General features: G+C 38.0%; 1 protein-coding gene across 1 annotated transcript in view; it reads left to right on the forward strand.

Annotated features, from left to right (window-relative positions):
* The window catches only part of LOC106053653 (uncharacterized), a 35093-nt gene extending 15114 nt beyond the window's left edge, over positions 1-19979 (forward strand). The window contains exons 7-14 of the mRNA XM_056008273.1: positions 1818-1975; positions 2956-3086; positions 6381-6543; positions 9144-9348; positions 14095-14272; positions 15189-15378; positions 16302-16418; positions 18457-19979. Coding sequence (XP_055864248.1) covers positions 1818-1975; positions 2956-3086; positions 6381-6543; positions 9144-9348; positions 14095-14272; positions 15189-15378; positions 16302-16418; positions 18457-19059 — 1745 coding nt within the window. The 3' untranslated portion in view covers positions 19060-19979. The remainder of the gene's footprint in view (positions 1-1817; positions 1976-2955; positions 3087-6380; positions 6544-9143; positions 9349-14094; positions 14273-15188; positions 15379-16301; positions 16419-18456) is intronic.
* The last annotated feature ends 416 nt before the right edge of the window (positions 19980-20395 follow it).

Raw genomic sequence — 20395 nt, forward strand, 5'->3', positions numbered from 1 at the left:
GGCCGGTTAGTACAGCGCTTTGCCTACGAAGAAACGGGTGACCACTTCGACTCTCGCTGACAATTCCTATTTTTCGGACGCCATTGAGAGCTGCCAATGGACCTCATTCACCAATCGTAAACAAACAACATTTAGCCAAGTGGTGCTCTATCTCTTCTATATAATTTACGATCTCATGTTTAATTCATGATGGTTGTCACGTGACAGTTTTTTTTTCCATTGTTTTATCAATAAGATCACGTGACTAAATGTTGTTTGTTTACGTTTGGTGAATGAGGTCCATTAGTTGACAAAACATAGTGTTGTTGAGTTGGCCCCATGACAGGGAGAGCGGCCTAAATACAACATTCATGAAATAAGATGAAAGGAGATTGTTGTTTTTTCCAATTAAGACAAATGATTAGCGTCTTCACCTTCACCTATCCCTGGTCACTTGGTCTGTTGGACCGTTGGGGCACCACACAAGATCTGTCGACCGTCTTTCTCTATTCCTCTCTGTCATTTGCCTTGGATAGAACCTCTTTCAATGGCAGGCCCGTCCATTCTTTTATTTTGTCTTCCCATCTCTTTATCTTCCTCTTCTTCTTTTTCATGTTACTGTGCCCTGAAGGAAGGTCTTCGCCAGCCCCCGAGACCTTGTAATATTACCATATAGCTTTAGTTTGCGTTTTTATTACAAAAGTGAGCAGGTCATAGGGTAGTAACCTGTCTCTTCGATTGTGATGCGGTCTTTAAATGTGATACCTTGGATCCTTCTGTGGCATCTCAATTCCATTGATATCCTTCACATCTCCAAATAAGAGAAACAATTGGTCTCTTTAAAAGTTTCAAATAAGAGAAATAATTATTCTCTTTTAAAGTTTAAAAGAAGGGAAATAATTTGTCTCTTTAAAGTTCCAAAAAAGAGAAATTGTTAGTGTCTTTACAGCTTGTTAAAACTGGTTGAGTATTGGGATTTCTATTTCGAAACTGGATATTTGGGCAAGATCTAGTCCAGTGGTTCCCAAACTTTTTTATAGACGGAAAAATTTGCAAATTTTGAGTATTTAGCGGAACACTTTGCTTATTTTTTTTTAAAAAAAGCTTAATTCACGTGGTAGCCTACTAGCTAATTATTTCAGTATATCGTACAAAACCTATTCAGGCCTCGCGGAACTCTAGGGTTCCGTGGAAACACGGTTTGGGAAACACTGTTCTAGCGGATAACTGAGTGATACGAGGGAAATAGACTTCAGGATGTGTACCCTGGCAATGTCCAAGTCTCATCCAAGTCTCACGAGACTGTCAACACATTGACACGATGGCAGCTATCGTTCAGACTACTTAAGACGATCGAATTCAGCCAAATAGAATTAGAGGCCCCACCCCCCTGTCTAAAATTTCTAGTTTGTTTTTTTTCGTATAAGAATTAGGTTGAAAACAAACCAGAAGTCGTAAATGTGTGTACATGCCCTTAGCATGTGGTGTGGTCTCAGGTGGGTACACAGGATTGCAATGTCAATGTACATAGCATAATGACCATAATTTTCAAAAATGACGTCTTAGACATGGCAATATAATAGGGCAGTGGTTCTCAAACTGTGTCCCCAAGCTTTTTTTTTTTTAAATATGGGGCCCCTTGTGATCGAAACTACGGCAATTTTCCTTTGCTCTTTGTAAACATGCCTGGAACATTTTTGGGGGGGCCACAATAAAAGTAGGGGCCCAAAGCTATAGCTTATATTGCCTAGGGTAACTCCGGCACTGCTCAGTTTTCAAATGTAAAATACAAGTGAACTAAAAAAAAAGGTTATGAGTAATTTGACTTTTATTCCCAGGTCTGGTACCACCAGTAGTGGCATATCATCTACTCGGAAAAACTGGTGCGCTTATGGTGGCTGTGATGGTCATTATGGCCGTTGTTTCAACAGGGTCAGCTGAGGTCATGGCCGTGACCTCTATAATTGTCTACGATATTTATGCCATATATTTAAAGGTACCTGGAATTTGTTTTTTAGCTTTATTATTGTGTGTGTGTGTGATGTATGCGTGTGTGTAATCTATGCGTATGTGTGTGTGTGTGATGTATGCGCGCGTGTGTGTAATGAATGCGTATATGTGAAATGTATGCGCGTGTGTGTGTGTGATGTATGCGCGTGTGTGTGTTATGTGTAATTCATGCGTGTGTTTGTGTAATGTTTGCGTGTGTGTGTGTGTGTGCGTGTGCTTGCCTGGGTGCTTATTGTTTCTAAGACATTTTAAATTGAGTGTGTGTGTGTCGGTAGCGAAAGATCAATAAATCATTATGAAATCCGAAAAACTAAAATGTTGAGTCTTCTGTTCCGGTTATTCGAAACACATTAAGATTTGAGACTCAAACACTGAATTAAAAGGCTGTCCTGTTATGTAAGAAATATGTCCTCTGGTGCAAGAAACATGTCCTGTGATTCAATAAACATGTCCTGTGATTCAATAAACATGTCCTGTGATTCAAGAGACTTGTTTTGAAAGGCAAAACACTTGTCTTGGAGACATGTCCTGTGATGCTAGAAACATGTCCTGTGATGCTAGAAACATGTCCTGTAATCCTAGAAGCATGTCCTGTGATGATAGATGCATGTATGCCTTGTGATGCAATACACATGCCCTTAGATGTCAAGCTTCTGTCGGAAGCGGTGGCTGATTAGTAAAGCTTCCGAAACTTGGGTCCCGGGTTCGAATCCTAGTGAAGACTGGGACTTTTAATTTCGGGATTCTTCAGTAGCCTCTGAGTCAACCAGCTCTAATGGGTCCCTGACATTAGTCGGCGACATTAATGGCTGTTGACGGTTGTTCTGACCACATGCAATCTCATTAACCGTGGGCCGCAGAAACAGATGTCCTTTACATCAACTGCCCTATAGATAGCAAGGTCTGAAAAAGGTTGCTTTATGTTTCTCTAGTTCAGTATGTTGAGGATACGTTTTATCTCCACAGCCCTACAGACTGGTCACTGACAGCAACAGCTGCATACTGTGCGGCAAGGGGAGGGGAAGGATGGCCAACCCAAGAGACAAATGTGAGTGTGTCAGCATGGCCTACTGCGACAAGTGTCACCTTGACACCAAGTGAGTAACATTTTTTTTCGTACCTTTCATCGTCCTAGTTCCAACGGGTTTAACGACAATGCGTTCATCTGACATATCGTTCACACACTGGTTCACCCACACTGGTTCACCCAGACTGGTTCACCCAAACCGGTTCACCAAGACTGGTTCACCCAGACTGGTTCACCCAAACCGGTTCACCAAGACTGGTTCACCCACACTGGTTCACCCAAACTGGTTCACCCAAACTGGTTCACCTCAACTGGTTCACCCAAACCGGTTCACCTCAACTGGTTCACCCGCACTGGTTCACCCAAACTGGTTCACCCAAACTAGTTCGCCCAAACTGGTTCACCCAAACTGGTTCACCTCAACTGGTTCACCCAAACCGGTTCACCTCAACTGGTTCACCCACACTGGTTCACCCACACTGGTTCACCTCAACTGGTTCACCCAAACTGGTTCACCTGAACTGGTTCACCCACACTGGTTCACCTACACTAGTTCACCCAGACTGGTTTACCCAAACTGGTTCACCCACACTAGTTCACCCAAACTGGTTCACCCAAACTGGTTCACCGACACTAGTTCACCCAGACTGATTCACCCACACTAGTTCACCCACACTGGTTCACCCACACTGGTTCACCCACACTAGTTCACCCAGACTGGTTCACCCACACTAGTTCACCCACACTGGTTCACCCACACTGGTTCACCCACACCAGTTCACCCAGACTGGTTCACCCAAACTGGTTCACCCACACTAGTTCACCCAGACTGGTTCACACAAACTGGTTCACACAAACTGGTTCACCCACACTAGTTCACCCAAATTGGTTCACCCAGACTGGTTCACCCAAACTGGTTCACCCAAACCGGTTCACCTCAACTGGTTCACCCAAACCGGTTCACCTCAACTGGTTCACCCAAACTGGTTCACCTCAACTGGTTCACCCAAACCGGTTCACCTCAACTGGTTCACCCAAACTGGTTCACCTCAATTGGTTCACCCACACTGGTTCACCCACACTGGTTTACCCAAACCGGTTCACCCAGACTGGTTCACCCAAACTGGTTCACCGGCATTTGGTTCACCACAACTGGTTCACAGAAAAATTACAAATAAAGTAACAAATGATATTATCGTCTTTAATTTGTTTGCTCTCGTGGTCCAACTGTATTTTTACTTTGCACAATCAAGATTTCTATATTTACATCTATAGTATTTATTTATCTATCTATACAGTTGTTCAACCCTTGGTGCCGTAAATCTGTTGTTGTTTTTTTTGTTTTGTTTTGTTTTGTTGTTGTTGTTGTTTTAAGCCTCGTTGCTGATTTGCACTGATCTGTAAAAAATATAAATAGAAGAAACAGAGTATTGTAAAAAATTAAGAGCACGGGAGCACTGGGTGTCAATATTGGCCCTGGGGTTACAATGTGCGCCCTAAAAATCGAATTAGTTCGCCCCTCGTAGAAATGCGAAATACATCCCAGTGACTTCAAATAACGTCTAAGACTTTGAAATGTAATTAGAGATAAGGGTAATGAACCCAAAGCACACAGAGAACATTTCAAAAGAGAATTTATCAAAATAGATTCATTTTTTTTTAGCCCGAAGGCTTCACAACTTCTTTTCGTTGACAATGCAAGGTGTGAATCGTGGCATTGTAGGAACGTAATTTAAAAGATGAGGATGAATTAGCCTCGTTCTGGAGATTGTTTCTATTGAATGGTTAATTTACAGCTATTGAAGATGAGAGTGAAATAGAATTTAAGAAATAAAAAGCTGAAATAAAAAAGCTTTGCACAAAATGAAAAAATTCAATACACGTACTTTGAAGAGAAATATAGTGCGGGAGCCTCATGGTAATGACCTCATTCACCAATTCGAACGGTCATGTGATAATATTGATAAAACAATGAAATATAAAACTGTACGTGATAACCATTGTTGATTAAAATTAGATCGTAATTTGTATAGAAGAGAGAGAATCACGTGGCTCAATGTTGTTTGTTTACAATTGGTGAATGAGGTCCATTAAAAACATATTGATACAGGATAAATATAGATTATATAATTTGGAAATATATTTATACAGGATAACATATTGAACACATATTGATATAACTTGGAAACATATTGATACAGGATAAATATAGATTATAGAACTAGGACACATATTGATAAAGGGTAACTTTAGATTATAGAAGTAGAACACATATTGATAAAGGGTAACTTTAGATTATAGAACTAGGACACATATTGATAAAGGGTAACTTTAGATTATAGAAGTAGAACACATATTGATAAAGGGTAACTTTAGATTATAGAACTAGGACACATATTGATAAAGGGTAACTTTAGATTATAGAAGTAGAACACATATTGATAAAGGGTAACTTTAGATTATAGAACTAGGACACATATTGATAAAGGGTAACTTTAGATTATAGAACTAGGACACATATTGATAAAGGGTAACTTTAGATTATAGAAGTAGAACACATATTGATAAAGGGTAACTTTAGATTATAGAACTAGGACACATATTGATAAAGGGTAACTTTAGATTATAGAAGTAGAACACATATTGATAAAGGGTAACTTTAGATTATAGAACTAGGACACATATTGATAAAGGGTAACTTTAGATTATAGAAGTAGAACACATATTGATAAAGGGTAACTTTAGATTATAGAAGTAGAACACATATTGATAAAGGGTAACTTTAGATTATAGAAGTAGAACACATATTGATAAAGGGTAACTTTAGATTATAGAAGTAGAACACATATTGATAAAGGGTAACTTTAGATTATAGAAGTAGTCCCTCTAGTGTACGTCAAAAACTCAGCCTATCAGTGCCCTGACCTATGTATTATTTGTTGTTGGAGAATGAGGTCCATTAAAAACATATTGATACAGGATAAATATAGATTATATAACTTGGAAACATATTGATACAGGATAAATTATTTGCGTAACCTACATTTAGATTTAGAAAGCCTATCAGTGCTCTGACCTATGTATTATTTGTTGTTGGAGAATGAGGTCCATTAAAAACATATTGATACAGGATAAATATAGATTATATAACTTGGAAACATATTGATACAGGATAAATTATTTGCGTAACCTACATTTAGATTTAGAAAGCCTATCAGTGCCCTGTCCTATGTATTATTTGTGTGACCTACATTTAGATTTAGAAAGCCTATCAGTGCCCTGTCCTATGTATTATTTGTGTGACCTACATTTAGATTTAGAAAGCCTATCAGTGCCCTGACCTATGTATTATTTGTTGTTGCAGGGAACGTAACGACTCACGCCGAGCCATCAAACCGGACTATCAATGCCAAATCCACGGGGCATTCCGCGTGTACAACGATTATCTGACCAGGGTCAAGAACTGGACCACGGTCTGGTCAACAATGGCCATCATCCCTCTGACCATATGCCTCTATATGATTAAGGTGAGTTTACATTTTACGTCACTGTGGTCAATTTAAGTACTTGTGTATGCATTAATAGTACCTGTGTGTTAATGCGTTAGTGTAGGGGGATAGTTGGACCATTTTTATAAAGCTTATATCAACTCACTCTGTCTGTCTATCTGGTAAAGTCTGTAAACAATATTTCTCCCACACTCAATATTGGATCAAGCAGAAATTTTGAACACTTATCTTATCTTATATAATACAGACATTACTTCAAAAAAGAAGATGATTACGTCCTACGCGTCATGCATTTAGTCATGCATATTAACAAATGACTTATTTCTTTTACCTGACAATACAAGAATCGATAAAATTAGTTAATTAACTATTGGTAATAAATTAATTTGTCTGGTATCTGGAACAAGGTAAAGAAATTTTAATTGACTGAAGTAGTGGTCTAAGCAGAATTATTCCCCTCTATAAGTCGTCGGCAGAGTATTAGTGAATACAAACCTGAGAAATAGGTCGAAACTATAGAAACAATAGATAAATATAAGCAATCTTCTCTGTTCATAAGCTCTTCACTAGCAGAGTGGTTACCGTGTTGTCTTGACAAACCTGAGAAGGCTTGAGACATGAGATCAAATTCAGGCCATTTCCTTTTTTTTTTTTTAAATTTTATAAATGCTTTTTTATTGCTAGTCTAGATCTATTACAAATTTAATGACATGACTGATTCAAACTAATTGATACAAGTACGCTTAATATAAGTTGTTTGTTTTTTTAAGTAAATTTTTATTTTCTTGTTATGCAGTTACAGAGCTAATATTTATACAATGAGGAGAATATTTCTTGAGTGCCATGGGTAAATAATGTGTGAGTGTTACAACTTAAGTATTCTGTGAGAACTAGATCTAGTACTTGCGTGTGTAAAATGGAGTTTGATTGGTGTTCTCTCTCTGTGTGTTTGGGACAGTAATTGTGTTGATATTATTCGTCAAGTTTGGTGCGAATGCTACGACTTAGAAAGTATATATACTGAGTCGGTGTGCATCATTTTAAAAGTCTTCTACGCAGTTTATTTTGTTTTCCTATCTCCTCTAATCTTTCTCTTTCAACACGCATTCGCACCATTCCACGTTGGCACCATGCTGCGCACATAACACCAGCCTTTAGTTTCCAACCATAGACATACATAAATATAGACTGGCCGAATGAAGTAACTTCATGTAACTTGAAAACATGTATATCTATTGTATTCGGATTTCCGAATTATGAAAAATTGCATGATCTTCATTCTTGGAGATTAAAAAAAAACTACACTGCCTCCTTATTTACAATATATATATAGGTGTGTATAGATATGAATACTTAACTTTTATACTGCTCATAAATGCTGTATAATAAAGTACACAAAATAGCAAGTCACAAATTTTCGTTTCATAAAACTCTTTAATCGGCCAGTCTATATTTATTTATGTCTATGTTTACAACATATACTCAGGACAAAATTAAGAGATTGGAAAAAGAAAATCATTTCCCGACTGAAGAAAAAAAAACAAAAGTGATTGAGAAGTTCTTTATTTCAGACGTTTGGGAGAATAAATTGTTTGCTACATAGTAAAACCAAAAACTGGAAGATACGCTGGAGAATATAAGGGATCCCATGCTAAGACTTACAATACAGGCTACAACGAGCTATACTGAGAATCTACACTTGGGAGTCTACACTGGAGCCCATAGTGTAGTCTACACGTGAGTCTACACTGGAGCCATACTGGAGCCTACACTTGAGTCTACACTGGAGCCCACTCTGGAGCCTACACTTGAGTCTACACTGGAGCCCACACTGTAGTCTACACTACAGTCTACGCTGGAGCTCTATTGGAGCCCACACTGTGGTCTACACTACAGTCTACGCTGGAGCTCTGTTGGAGCCCACACTGTGGTCTACACTACAGTCTACGCTGGACATATATTGGAGCCCACACTGTAGTCTACACGCTGGAGCTATATTGAAGCCCATACTGTAGTCTATACTACAATTTTCGCTGGAGCTATATTGGAGACCACACTTAGTCTACACTATTGTCTACGCTGGAGCTATATTGGAGCCCACACTGTAGTCTACACGCTGGAGCTATATTGAAGCCCATACTGCAACAAAATTTAAAGATGATATTCCAAAGACGCTAGCTTCTACCGAAATCATTTATTAATCTCTTAACTCTCTAAAACGAACTGCCACTAGCTCAAACCTATCCTCACAACAGGTTAGTATCAATAGTCTAATCATTTCACTAGACACTCTTTTCAAACTCCAATACATATGACCTAACACAAAAAAGCTCTTTAGTCGCTTTGTTTATTGGTGTGTATAAATGGTGTGTCGACGGCAATGGTGTGTGTTTCCTGTTTGTGTGTTTCTTTTTGCTTGTTTTGCTGTCCCACTGCAGTATCTCTTATCTGGTCCATCAATGGCGCTCTCGTCTCATCGTTTCGTGAATTGTTCTTGCCACCTGTAACACACCTTACACACACACACACACACTTACAAAACATACACACACTTTAACACACACAGAGACATATACACACGCCCACACACGTTATATTCTTCCCCTTCTCTGTTTCAGGCCAGCCTCGGCTGGGTTTACCTTTTCATGGGGATCCTGGTTGGTTCAGCCGTGATCCCGATAACTCTGGCCATGTTCTGGGAGAGACTGACCAGCGGGGCCATGATGGCCGGTAGCATTGGCGGAGCCGCGATGGCCATCTCGGTCTGGCTAGGGGTGGCCTCTACATACGAGGGTGGTTTAGGCAGCTGGTGGACTAATACAGGTCGGTTGAAGTTTTGTTGTCAGCATGGATCTTATATGCACTATATATTGTTACCCCAACTATCCACCCAACAAGAAATTGCTCTCCCCCAAAAGACCTGGTGGTTCTTGCAGTGATCCTTAATGTGTTGATGTTTGCTAACTTTTGTGGCTTAACATTTTTTTGTGGCTATGCTTTTTTTGGCTAATAATATAAAACAGACCCAAAATAGAGCAGTGAGATTTATAGCAAACGAATATTCACATTTGACTAGACTAACACCTCTAGTAAAATCACTAAATTTAGAAAGCCTTCAGGATAGAAGACTCAAAAGTAAAGTAGCAATTATACATAAAACACTGAACCATAATCTTCAAATACAAAAACAAAATTTAATAAAATACTCTGAAAGACACAAAGATAAAGGCACATTCCTCGTTCCATATACTAGGACAAATTTGTACTAATGCTCCTTCTTCCCTAGTGCTATTAGAGCATGGAATGGGTTGCCTGAGCTAGCCAGGAAAACCAATGACTTGGCAGAATTTAAGTCATTGGTTAATATGCATGACTGAATGCATGACTTGTAGAGCGTAATCATCTTCTTTATTTGAGTAACGTCTGTATTATAGAAAAGATAAGAACCGTATTAGGATTTTAGACGTTGATAGTAGAAGTGATGGGCGGACCACATCAATGAATGGACGAGTCTGGAAGTGACTCTTATCCTAGCAAAAGACAGAAAGGAACGGTCGCCAAATCTATGTAAGAAATGGTAAAACAACTTTAAAAAATGATATACCTATGCTTGAAAGAGACAGGCTGCCATTCGATGATGATAAACTATCCACGTTTGCAAGCAGCTATCCCTGTTGTTGTTTTTTCTCCAAATATGTGCATCCTTTTCTGAAGGCGAGTGCTTCAAAACGTTGACTCTTCTCTTATAAGTCGTGTAGTTATATTCCATGCCTGCACTAAATCTTTTGTTGAAGAGGCGGAGCCAAGGAGCCTAGCCTAACAATTTCCTTCCCTGCCATTTAAAAAAAGAATTGAGTCCTTTTTTTTTTCTACGGTCTTTGGCATACATTGGGTAAAGGTCAATGTGTATAAACACAATACAACCGGAATATTGACTTCAATTAACTTCTATATTTTATAGAGTAGAGCCGTGCGTTAAACTTCTTCTGCTTTTTTTTTTCTTTTGTGTATCTGTTGAAACTTCTTTTTATTCAGTAGCTCAAAAAGGTTTTACATCGTCAAAAACAAAGAAAACAAATTTCATGGTCTCTCATGAAAAGTAATATTCTGCCCCAGAAATTGTTCATAGTTCATTTGATTGTCCTATTTTCCAGCTTTAGGCACCATGGCTATTGTTCTCTGTTGTAGACACATGTACGAATACATGTATTATACATGTCCTCACATAACAAACGATGAATCAGGGACTCTTCCGAAGGCAGTCGTCTCCAGTTTTCATGGAAGCCTGGAAGCCAAAGAAATCCCGGGGAGTACAATGCTAAATGTTTGTGTTGGTGCGTTTCCAAGTTGACAGAACAGCCTGAATCTTCATTGTTCTATTGTTGTTACGTCCAGCACTATATACTTAAAACTGGGCTAGTCCATGCAAACCAATGTTCCTGGACATCACTCAGCCATCACGTTGCAGATGAGGCGTGTGTTCGGCGCCATTGTATACAGGTCCAAAGAACATTAATGTGACCGTTTTTCCACATTACCATCAGAGAAACCTTCACAAGTTAGCAGAGATACACCGGCTTCCAGATGTTAACCTTTCACCAAACCAAGATTGAAGCCAAATAACATTGCACTGAGCTCATGAGGACTTTAGTGGACTAGATATATGTGGGTTATGAATACAAGCATGTCTGTGTTATTAGTACTTTTTTTCCCTGTTCAGCAGTAATTGTTTGTTGTTTTTTTTGTTAGACAGATCAGTTTAAATTCCTATTGTTCTGATGTTTTATGTCCAACACTATATACTTAAACCTGGGCTAATCAACAATGTTCCTGGACATCACACAGTCATCTTCACGTTTGCGGATAAGACGTGAGTTCGACGCCATTGTATACAGGTCCAAAGAAACTTAATTAGTCTGACCGTTTCTCTTCATCACTTTCGGAGAAACAAATAGGCAGAAGTTAGCCTGTCATAAAGCCAGCATTGCTGTGTGCTCATGAGGAATTTAGTGGACTAGATATATGTAGATAATGAATACAAGCATGTGTGGTCTAGCGATAATGTATACAGGTCCAAAGGAACTCTGTTAGTCTGACCGTCCCTCCTCATCACCATCGGAGAAACCTCCACAAATAAGCAGAACTGCACCGACTTCCAGATGTTAACCTATCATCAAACTAAAATTGAAGCTAAACAGCATTGCAGTGTGCTCATGAGGAATTTGGTGGACTAGATATAGGTAGATAATGAATACAAGCATGTGTGGTCTAGCGATAATGTATACAGGTCCAAAGGAACTCTGTTAGTCTGACCGTCCCTCCTCATCACCATCGGAGAAACCTCCACAAATAAGCAGAACTGCACCGACTTCCAGATGTTAACCTATCATCAAACTAAAATTGAAGCTAAACAGCATTGCAGTGAACTGATGAGGAATTTAGTGGACTAGATCTAAGTAGATTATGAATACAAGCAGGTCTGGTCTGGCGGTAATTTTTCCCCCAATGAAGCCCCGGGACAACTTATCTCCACCAGTTGACACCGAGAGGTCCTGGAGTTCTGTTAGAATCACCACAGACTGTAAAGATAAAATATAACATCTGTGAGTAATCATTTTTTGAAATAAATAGTCCAAGAACCAAAAAAGCTCCAGTTTCTTCTCTAATCTTGCTCATATATATCACATACAACGTTTTTATTTGATGTTTATTTGTAAGTTCTCACACTTCACAACCATTAAATCATCAAGGATTCAAGAGAAAATTTGAAACATGATTAACCTAGACTTAATTTTGTTTTTAAACATAATTATCTATACTTAATTACTTTACAAAATATAATTTTTTTTTTTTTAATTAAATCTCAGAATTTGCGCTATTCAATTTTAGCTTTATCATCATAGGAATCCTTGGGCCTTAGGCCTCTTTTCTTTGCCTCTTTTGTGGGCTTTATGTGCCTCTTTTGTGGGCTTTTATATATATATATATATATGTTTTTATTTGTAAGTTCTCATAATTCACAAGTATTAAATCATAAACAATTGAAAAGTGATTAACCTAGAAATATAATAATAGTAATAGAAATATTATTTAATATCAAAGACATACTAACGGCTATATTAAAGAAAAATGTTGGTGTAGCAAATAATGTATGATATAATTAATGATTTACTATTGGTTTCCAACTACATAATTATTTATGTTATTTACACTTACATTGTTTTAGTGCTGTATACTAGCCATACGGGTCTCAATTTGCGAGTAACTGGCTATATAGTCACTGACAGTGTTTTGGTAACAATGAAAGGAAATAATAATGTTCTAAGTAAAGCGAATGCGTGAATGTTAAAATAGTATGAATGTAGCTATTAAAATAGCTAATCGACCTAAATTTTTTTTTTTAATAAAAACATTTGCTTGTAGGCTGACATATATTTAGATCTAGATTAAGAGTCCAGATACTATTATAACAGATGTAGACCTACTATTATAAGAGTGAATTCAAGGGCTCAAGAAGCTTATTAATTATTGTATGTTAGTATATTTAATATCCCCCATATAGAGCCTCATGTCCATTCACAGTGTGTTTACAGGGGGTTAGAAAGTCGGCGTGTGTGCGTGGTTTCCCGCATGGTTGGCTGGCGTAGAGAATTAAATGTACAGATTATTTGTTTTTCTAAGACAATTAAAAATTAAATTTATAGAGATCGATTATCCAAATACAATGTATTTTCTGAGCAGCTTTCTTCATCTGCTCCCATGTCATTCCAGTACCCTCAGCTTCACTGATGACTGACCTCTTCCAGGTTTGCTTGGGTCTGCCCACTTTCCTCTTTCCTTGTGGGTTCCAATCAAGTGCCTGCCTTGCAACATTGGTAGCTGGTTTTCGCAGGGTGTGTCCTATCCAGCTCCATTTTCGTTTTGTGATGTCTTGGGCTATGGGCTTTTGTCTAGTTCTCTCCCACAAATCGACAGTAGCTATCTTTTCTGGCCACATAATTCCTAATATCTGTTAACAAAGGTCTGGAGCTTTTCCATATTTGTTTTAGTGACTCTCCATGTCTCTGAACCGTATAGAAGGACAGACTTAACGTTTGTATTATAGATTCGTATTTTGTTGTGTAGAGATAGTGCTTTAAAACGCAAGATTGCTTGAAAGCTGCTCAGAACCGAGTTCGGTGGAGAGGTGTGGTTGCGGCACTATGCTCCCCTGGGAGTGCACAGTAAGCAAGTAATGTACTTTATCCATAAGAAGGGAATAAATATTATTTTCTCACATAATAAACTTAAGTATTAGCTGTTCCACTTCGGAATCATACTATCTTATCTTATCTCTTCCTATGAGCAGGGTTGCATTTACTGAACGCCTAAAGGCAGCACGGAAAACCTTCTCCCAGATACCCCCCTCCCCGCACCGGTCCACAAGTGGGATTAAGCTATAGCGCTCTGAGGATTTTATAAGCATGAAAGTAGCGCTTTATAAAATCTCTTTAAAATAAAAAAAAAAAAAACTTTTCTTAAACTACTGGAATCACAGACGTAAGCCTAGTTCTGTGTCTTTACTGACAGGAAAGGAGTTGGCCATGTTGTGCGGGAACCTGGTCGCTATTCTAGGAGGCGGGGCTATCACGGTGATTCTCAGCTTCTTCAGTAGCTGGCACAACGACTGCTCCATGGGCGAAGAGATCTGGGAGACCACTCGAGACATCGACAACCCACTGTCCCCTTGGATGGAGAAATATGAAAAGTAAGTTGTCTCCCCCCACATATCGTTTCCAAAACATAAATATTGGGGATTTTCCCGTTAAAGTCAAGAACGTTAACACGAATGTCAATCGTAGACATATACTATCTTTTATTTCTATGACTTCAATCTAACCAGCTAAATAAAAACTACAAACGGAAGGGCTTAGATAATTTGATTCTACAGAGATAAAAAGTGCATGAAATTAATCATAACTTTTGGCTAGGACAAATTTGTACAAATGCTCCTTCTTCCCTAGTGCTATTAGAGCATGGAATGGGTTGCCTGAGCTAGCCAGGGAAACCAGTGACTTGGCAGAATTTAAGTCATTGGTTAATATGCATGACTGAATGCATGACGTGTAGGACGTAATCATCTTCTTTTTTTTTTGAAGTAACGTCTGTATTATATAAGATAAGATCATATTATCAACATATTATCACCATCATATTATCAACATATTATCATCATCCTATTATCAACATATTATCATCATTCTATTATCAACATATTATCATCATCAATAGTATCAACATATTATCATTGTCAAAGTATCAACATATTATCATTGTCAAAGTATCAACATATTATCATTGTCAAAGTATCAACATATTATCATTGTCAAAGTATCAACATATTATCATTGTCAAAGTATCAACATATTATCATTGTCAAAGTATCAACATATTATCATTGTCAAAGTATCAACATATTATCATTGTCAAAGTATCAACATATTATCATTGTCAAAGTATCAACATATTATCATTGTCAAAGTATCAACATATTATCATTGTCAAAGTATCAACATATTATCATTGTCAAAGTATCAACATATTATCATTGTCAAAGTATCAACATATTATCACCATATGATCGGGATCATGTTCTCATCACACCCCCCCCCCCTGTGTTTCAGGGAACTCCATTTGACCGGATCGCACCGACTGGACAATCGACCCTCACTCCAAGATGTCCAGAAGGCGTTCAGGCGAGCTTACCTCATGGCCAACTCAATGTCCACTGTCTTGTCTGTTGTGCTGGTCATCGTCTGGCCTGCGCTGATGGTGACAGTGGACATCATGTCAGTGACGCAGTTCACTGGATGGGTAAGGTTAGACGTTCATAAATACATGGCACTGTACGTGACTGCCAATACTTTTGACTGTCATGACACTGTGACTGCCAATACTTTTGACTGTCATGACACTGTCTGTGACTGCCAATACTTTTGACTGTCATGACACTGTCTGTGACTGCCAATACTTTTGACTGTCATGACACTGTCTGTGACTGCCAATACTTTTGACTGTCATGACACTGTCTGTGACTGCCAATACTTTTGACTGTCATGACACTGTCTGTGACTGCCAATACTTTTGACTGTCATGACACTGTGACTGCCAATACTTTTGACTGTCATTACTTTCGACTGCCATAACCTATGAGTGCCAGTACAGTACTTGTGAATGCCAGTATTTATGAATGCCAGAGCTCATGACCCCAAGTACTTAAGTATGCCAGTACTTATGAGTGTCAGTACCTATGAATGACTGTACTTCTGAATGCCAGTACTTATGACTACCCATATTTATGAATCCAAGTACTTATGAATTCCAGTACGTATGTCTGTCATTACTTAAGACAGCCAGTATTTATGTACTTATGACTGCCAGGACTTTTGACTTTCATTACTTATGACTGTCACTACTTATGACTGCCAGTACTTTCAACTGCCAGTACTTTCGACTGCCAGTACATATGAATACCAGTACTTATGATTACTCGTAGTTATGACTCCAAGTACTTTTAAATGACAGTACCATTTTCTACCAGTAGTTATGAATGTTGTATATAAGTTTATCTCTGCGTCTGAAAAAAGAAATCGGCCTTTATTTTTTTATTAAGGTATTTTGTTAAAAGCATTTAACTATTTTGTTTTTGATATGGTCTGAAAAATTATAAACTTTTGACCTAGATTTAATTAGATGACAGTATAATAATAATGATGTTATTGCGTGTTTTGTTCTAGGTCCGTGTAACAGAGCTCTGGGTCTGGCTAGCTATGCTGACCATGATTGTCCTTCCGTTGGTCAATGAGTGTTGGGATATTTGGTCAGCTTTTATTAATAGGAACAAAATACGAGCGGTAACAAGTTTTTTTTTTGTTCTATTATGCATACAAAAATGGAAATATGTAAGATTATGTTTACCAATTACGCGTTTATGGTAATTCTTACAAGTTTGTAAAATATTAACATCTTCTGTGTTTCCGTGATGATGATGATATTGTTTGAAAAATAAAATAGATACACCAATGTTAACGTGAATTGTGTTTAACCGTGAACTTACTTTTGTTAGGGTCTTATGGAAATGTATTCTCTTCAGTACTGAATAATAAAAAAAAAAAGTTACACCAATGCTGATTACTTAACAGTTTCAGCCTTTATTCGTATTTTGTATCCAAACCATTAAGTCCTCTTTGGTTGTAGTTCAAAGCCTCGGCTGTTAGAACTGAAAATATCGAATTAGGCCCTTCTACTTGCATTGCTTACCAAACAGCGATCCATAGGTGTACTACCTACTGTGAGGGGATTCGCCTCTGATCGTGTATGAAGTCTCCTTGTAATCTTTTTTTTTTCATTTTTAGCAGGAGAGGATGGAGGAGGACATTGTATGTGTGTGTGCGTGTGTGTGTGCCAGCGCCTTTTTTTTAATGAGTCATTTATTCCTTGTTTGGGGTCAGCTAATGTATGCAAATATTCTTCTTGTACAAGAACTAGAAAAACAATTAAAAAAAAAAAACTTTTTTAAAAAGACAATTCCACGAGCAAGTGGTCTCCACTGACCGCTATGTCACAAGTCAATGTTCAGACCTACGTAGAAGCTTAAAGCTAATGCACCAATGCAAAGAGGTTTCCATGCAGATGAACCACTGGGTAGTGATACAAATGAACCAATGATAAGAATAGTGATACAAGTAAACCAATGATAAGAATAGTGATACAAGTAAACCAATGATAAGAATAGTGATACAAGTGAACTAATGATAAGAATAGTGATACTAGTAAACCAATGATAAGAATAGTGATACAAGTGAACCAATGATAAAAATAGTGATACAAGTAAACCAATGATAAAAATAGTGATACAAGTGAACCAATGATAAGAATAGTGATACTAGTCAACCAATGATAAGAATAGGGATACAAGTAAACCAATGATAAGAATAGTGATACATGTAAACCAATGATAGGAATAGTGATACATATAAATCAATGATAAGAATAGTGATACAAGTAAACCAATGATAAGAATAGTGATACAAGTAAACCAATGATAAAAATAGTGATACAAGTGAACCAATGATAAGAATAGTGATACTAGTAAACCAATGATAAGAATAGTGATACAAGTGAACCAATGATAAAAATAGTGATACAAGTAAACCAATGATAAGAATAGGGATACTAGTAAACCAATGATAACAATAGTGATACATGTAAATCAATGATAAGAATAGTGATACATGTAAACCAATGATAAGAATAGTGATACATGTAAACCAATGATAAGAATAGTGATACTAGTCAACCAATGATAAGAATAGTGATACTAGTCAACCAATGATAAGAATAGTGATACATGTAAACCAATGATAAGAGTAGTGATTCGTGTAAACCAATGATAAGAGTAGTGATACTAGTAAACCAATGATAAGAATAGTGATACAAGTAAACTAATAAGAATAGTGATACATGTAAACCAATGATAAGAATAGTGATACATGTAAACCAATGATGGCTGCCTGGTCGTGTGATATGTGCTCTGGTCTTTTACCTTGATATCCCGGGTTCAAACCTTTCCCGCTGCCGTGCCACACCGCCCTGGGAGAGGCTTAGTCTGGAATGTAATAATCTTTGTCAAAAGTAAGACCCGAAACATGAAAAACAAACAAAATCATAACAATAGTGAAACAAATGATAACAATAGTGAAACAAATGATAACAATAGTGAAACAAATGATAACAATAGTGAAACAAATGATAACAATAGTGAAACAAATGATAACAATAGTGAAACAAATGATAACAATAGTGAAACAAATGATAACAATAGTGAAACTAATAAACCTATGGTCATAAAAGTTTGGACTTTCACTATTATGACTTTTTTTTATTTCTCAGCTACCATTGCAGAGCCAACACCTACACACGTCAGACCACCTTAACCACAGCAAACGTTCGATCCATGGCAAAGGTCCTGCAAGCCGAGTGACCAAGATGAATCATGACTATAGTCACGCCAACCCTTTGGAAATTGTTGACACACTTCCGGGAGAAACGGATGACATGTACGTCATAGCCCCGGTCGCCATGGATACTGGGAAGCCGCCTGGGCGGAGTAGCCAGAGAATAAGCTCCCCAATCGACAGTGACTCGTTAGTACATGAACCAGCTGTTGGTCAGTATTTACATAAACTAACGTACTCAGCTGGTCACCAAAGCTTCCCAACCGAGACATTCGCATCCCCAAGCAGGACAGTGGAATACATTGAGAAGGGGGGCACACGAACGGTCAGCAGTCAAATACACCTGGTCAGTCATGCGTCAGTCACTGTCCATGACACTAACGCCCTGCTGGTCAACAACCAGACCAACTTAAAGCTAAAACAGAACAGTGGCAGTGACAATGGCGAAGTTTTCTGTGACATCAGTAAGGAGGAACATTCGGCTAACAAGCGTCTCACAGCACATGAAGTGACAGATTTGGACGAACCATTATTCTAGCCTTAAAAGATCTTAAAGTTGAACTACACTAATGCATGGACACGGCGTTCTCACTGGTCAGCTCAACAGCTTCTTCTTCTTCCTCATTCTCATTTCACATGTCGGAGCAGGGGTTCTCAACTTGTGGGTCGCGACCCCCATTGTGGGTCGATTGACGATTTGCCAGGGGTCGCCTAAGACCATCAAAAATAAGGATTTTTATTGTCTATTCTTCTATTGCTGTGTGTGTCTATGGGGGGGGGGGGGGGTCGCGGCAGAGTGGTATATTGTAAAAAGGGGTCGCCGAGCTTAAAAGGTTGAGAACCGCTGTGTTAGAGGGTTCAGATCAATAATCCTATATCTGAGATGAATTGCGCAGTGGTTTCCAGATCAGGCAGTTCTCCGTATAGTTTTTAATCTAGAGGAGGATTTTGGGGCCAGAATCTTGTTCGGGCCTCTTAATATAGTATGCAGCTCTAAAGGACATGGTCAGCATTCTCTGGTCAAGCTCCACGAGGGCAAGTTTGCTAGTCAGCTCCACAACTAATACATGGACACCAGTTCTCATCGGACATTGTGCTTTTTAGAAGAGAAGTATCTTGAACTTTCCTTTACAAACTTGGTTCAAAGAGGTCTATTCAAGGATGTATTGAACAAATAGCATTCTTAACAGATGTACTGAACAAAGTGATCTCAAGAAATAATTGAACAAAGAGCTTTCTACAACGACAGACATATAAACATTCTGAACGACCGATACAAGCTGTGCAATCACCAAAATTTGACATGTGTATCAAATTTGATATGTGTATCAGTTTTAGCATGAGTATTTGATTTGGCATGTGTATCAGGTTTGACACGTGTATCAGTTTTGAAACGTGTCACAGATTTGACACGTGTATCAGATTTGACACGTTTATTAGATTTGACACGTTATCAGATTTGACACGTGTATCAGACTTGACACGTTTATTAGATTTGACACGTGTATCAGATTTGTCATGTGTATCAGATTTGACACGTGTATCAGATTTGACACGTGTAACAGATTTGTCACGTGTATCAGATTTGCTACATTTCTCCCCCCCCCCCCACTCATCTCTCTAAAAAAAATATTTTATTTTCAGCTTAAAAATCATTTTTTTCCCTTTAAACACATTTCTTAAAATTATTGAACATTTCCTAAGATAAAAATGGGATATATATATATATATAATATAATAGGGTATGTGTGTTTACATTTATATGTGAGCTGTGACATTGTAGGTATATTAGAGACTATAATAATTGACTTACAAAATGTTAAGGCTCACTTCAATATCACAATGAAGATATAATCCCTTCTGGAACACTGAGT

Source organism: Biomphalaria glabrata, chromosome 13 (assembly GCF_947242115.1).
Source record: "Biomphalaria glabrata chromosome 13, xgBioGlab47.1, whole genome shotgun sequence".
NCBI lineage: Eukaryota > Metazoa > Mollusca > Gastropoda > Planorbidae > Biomphalaria > Biomphalaria glabrata.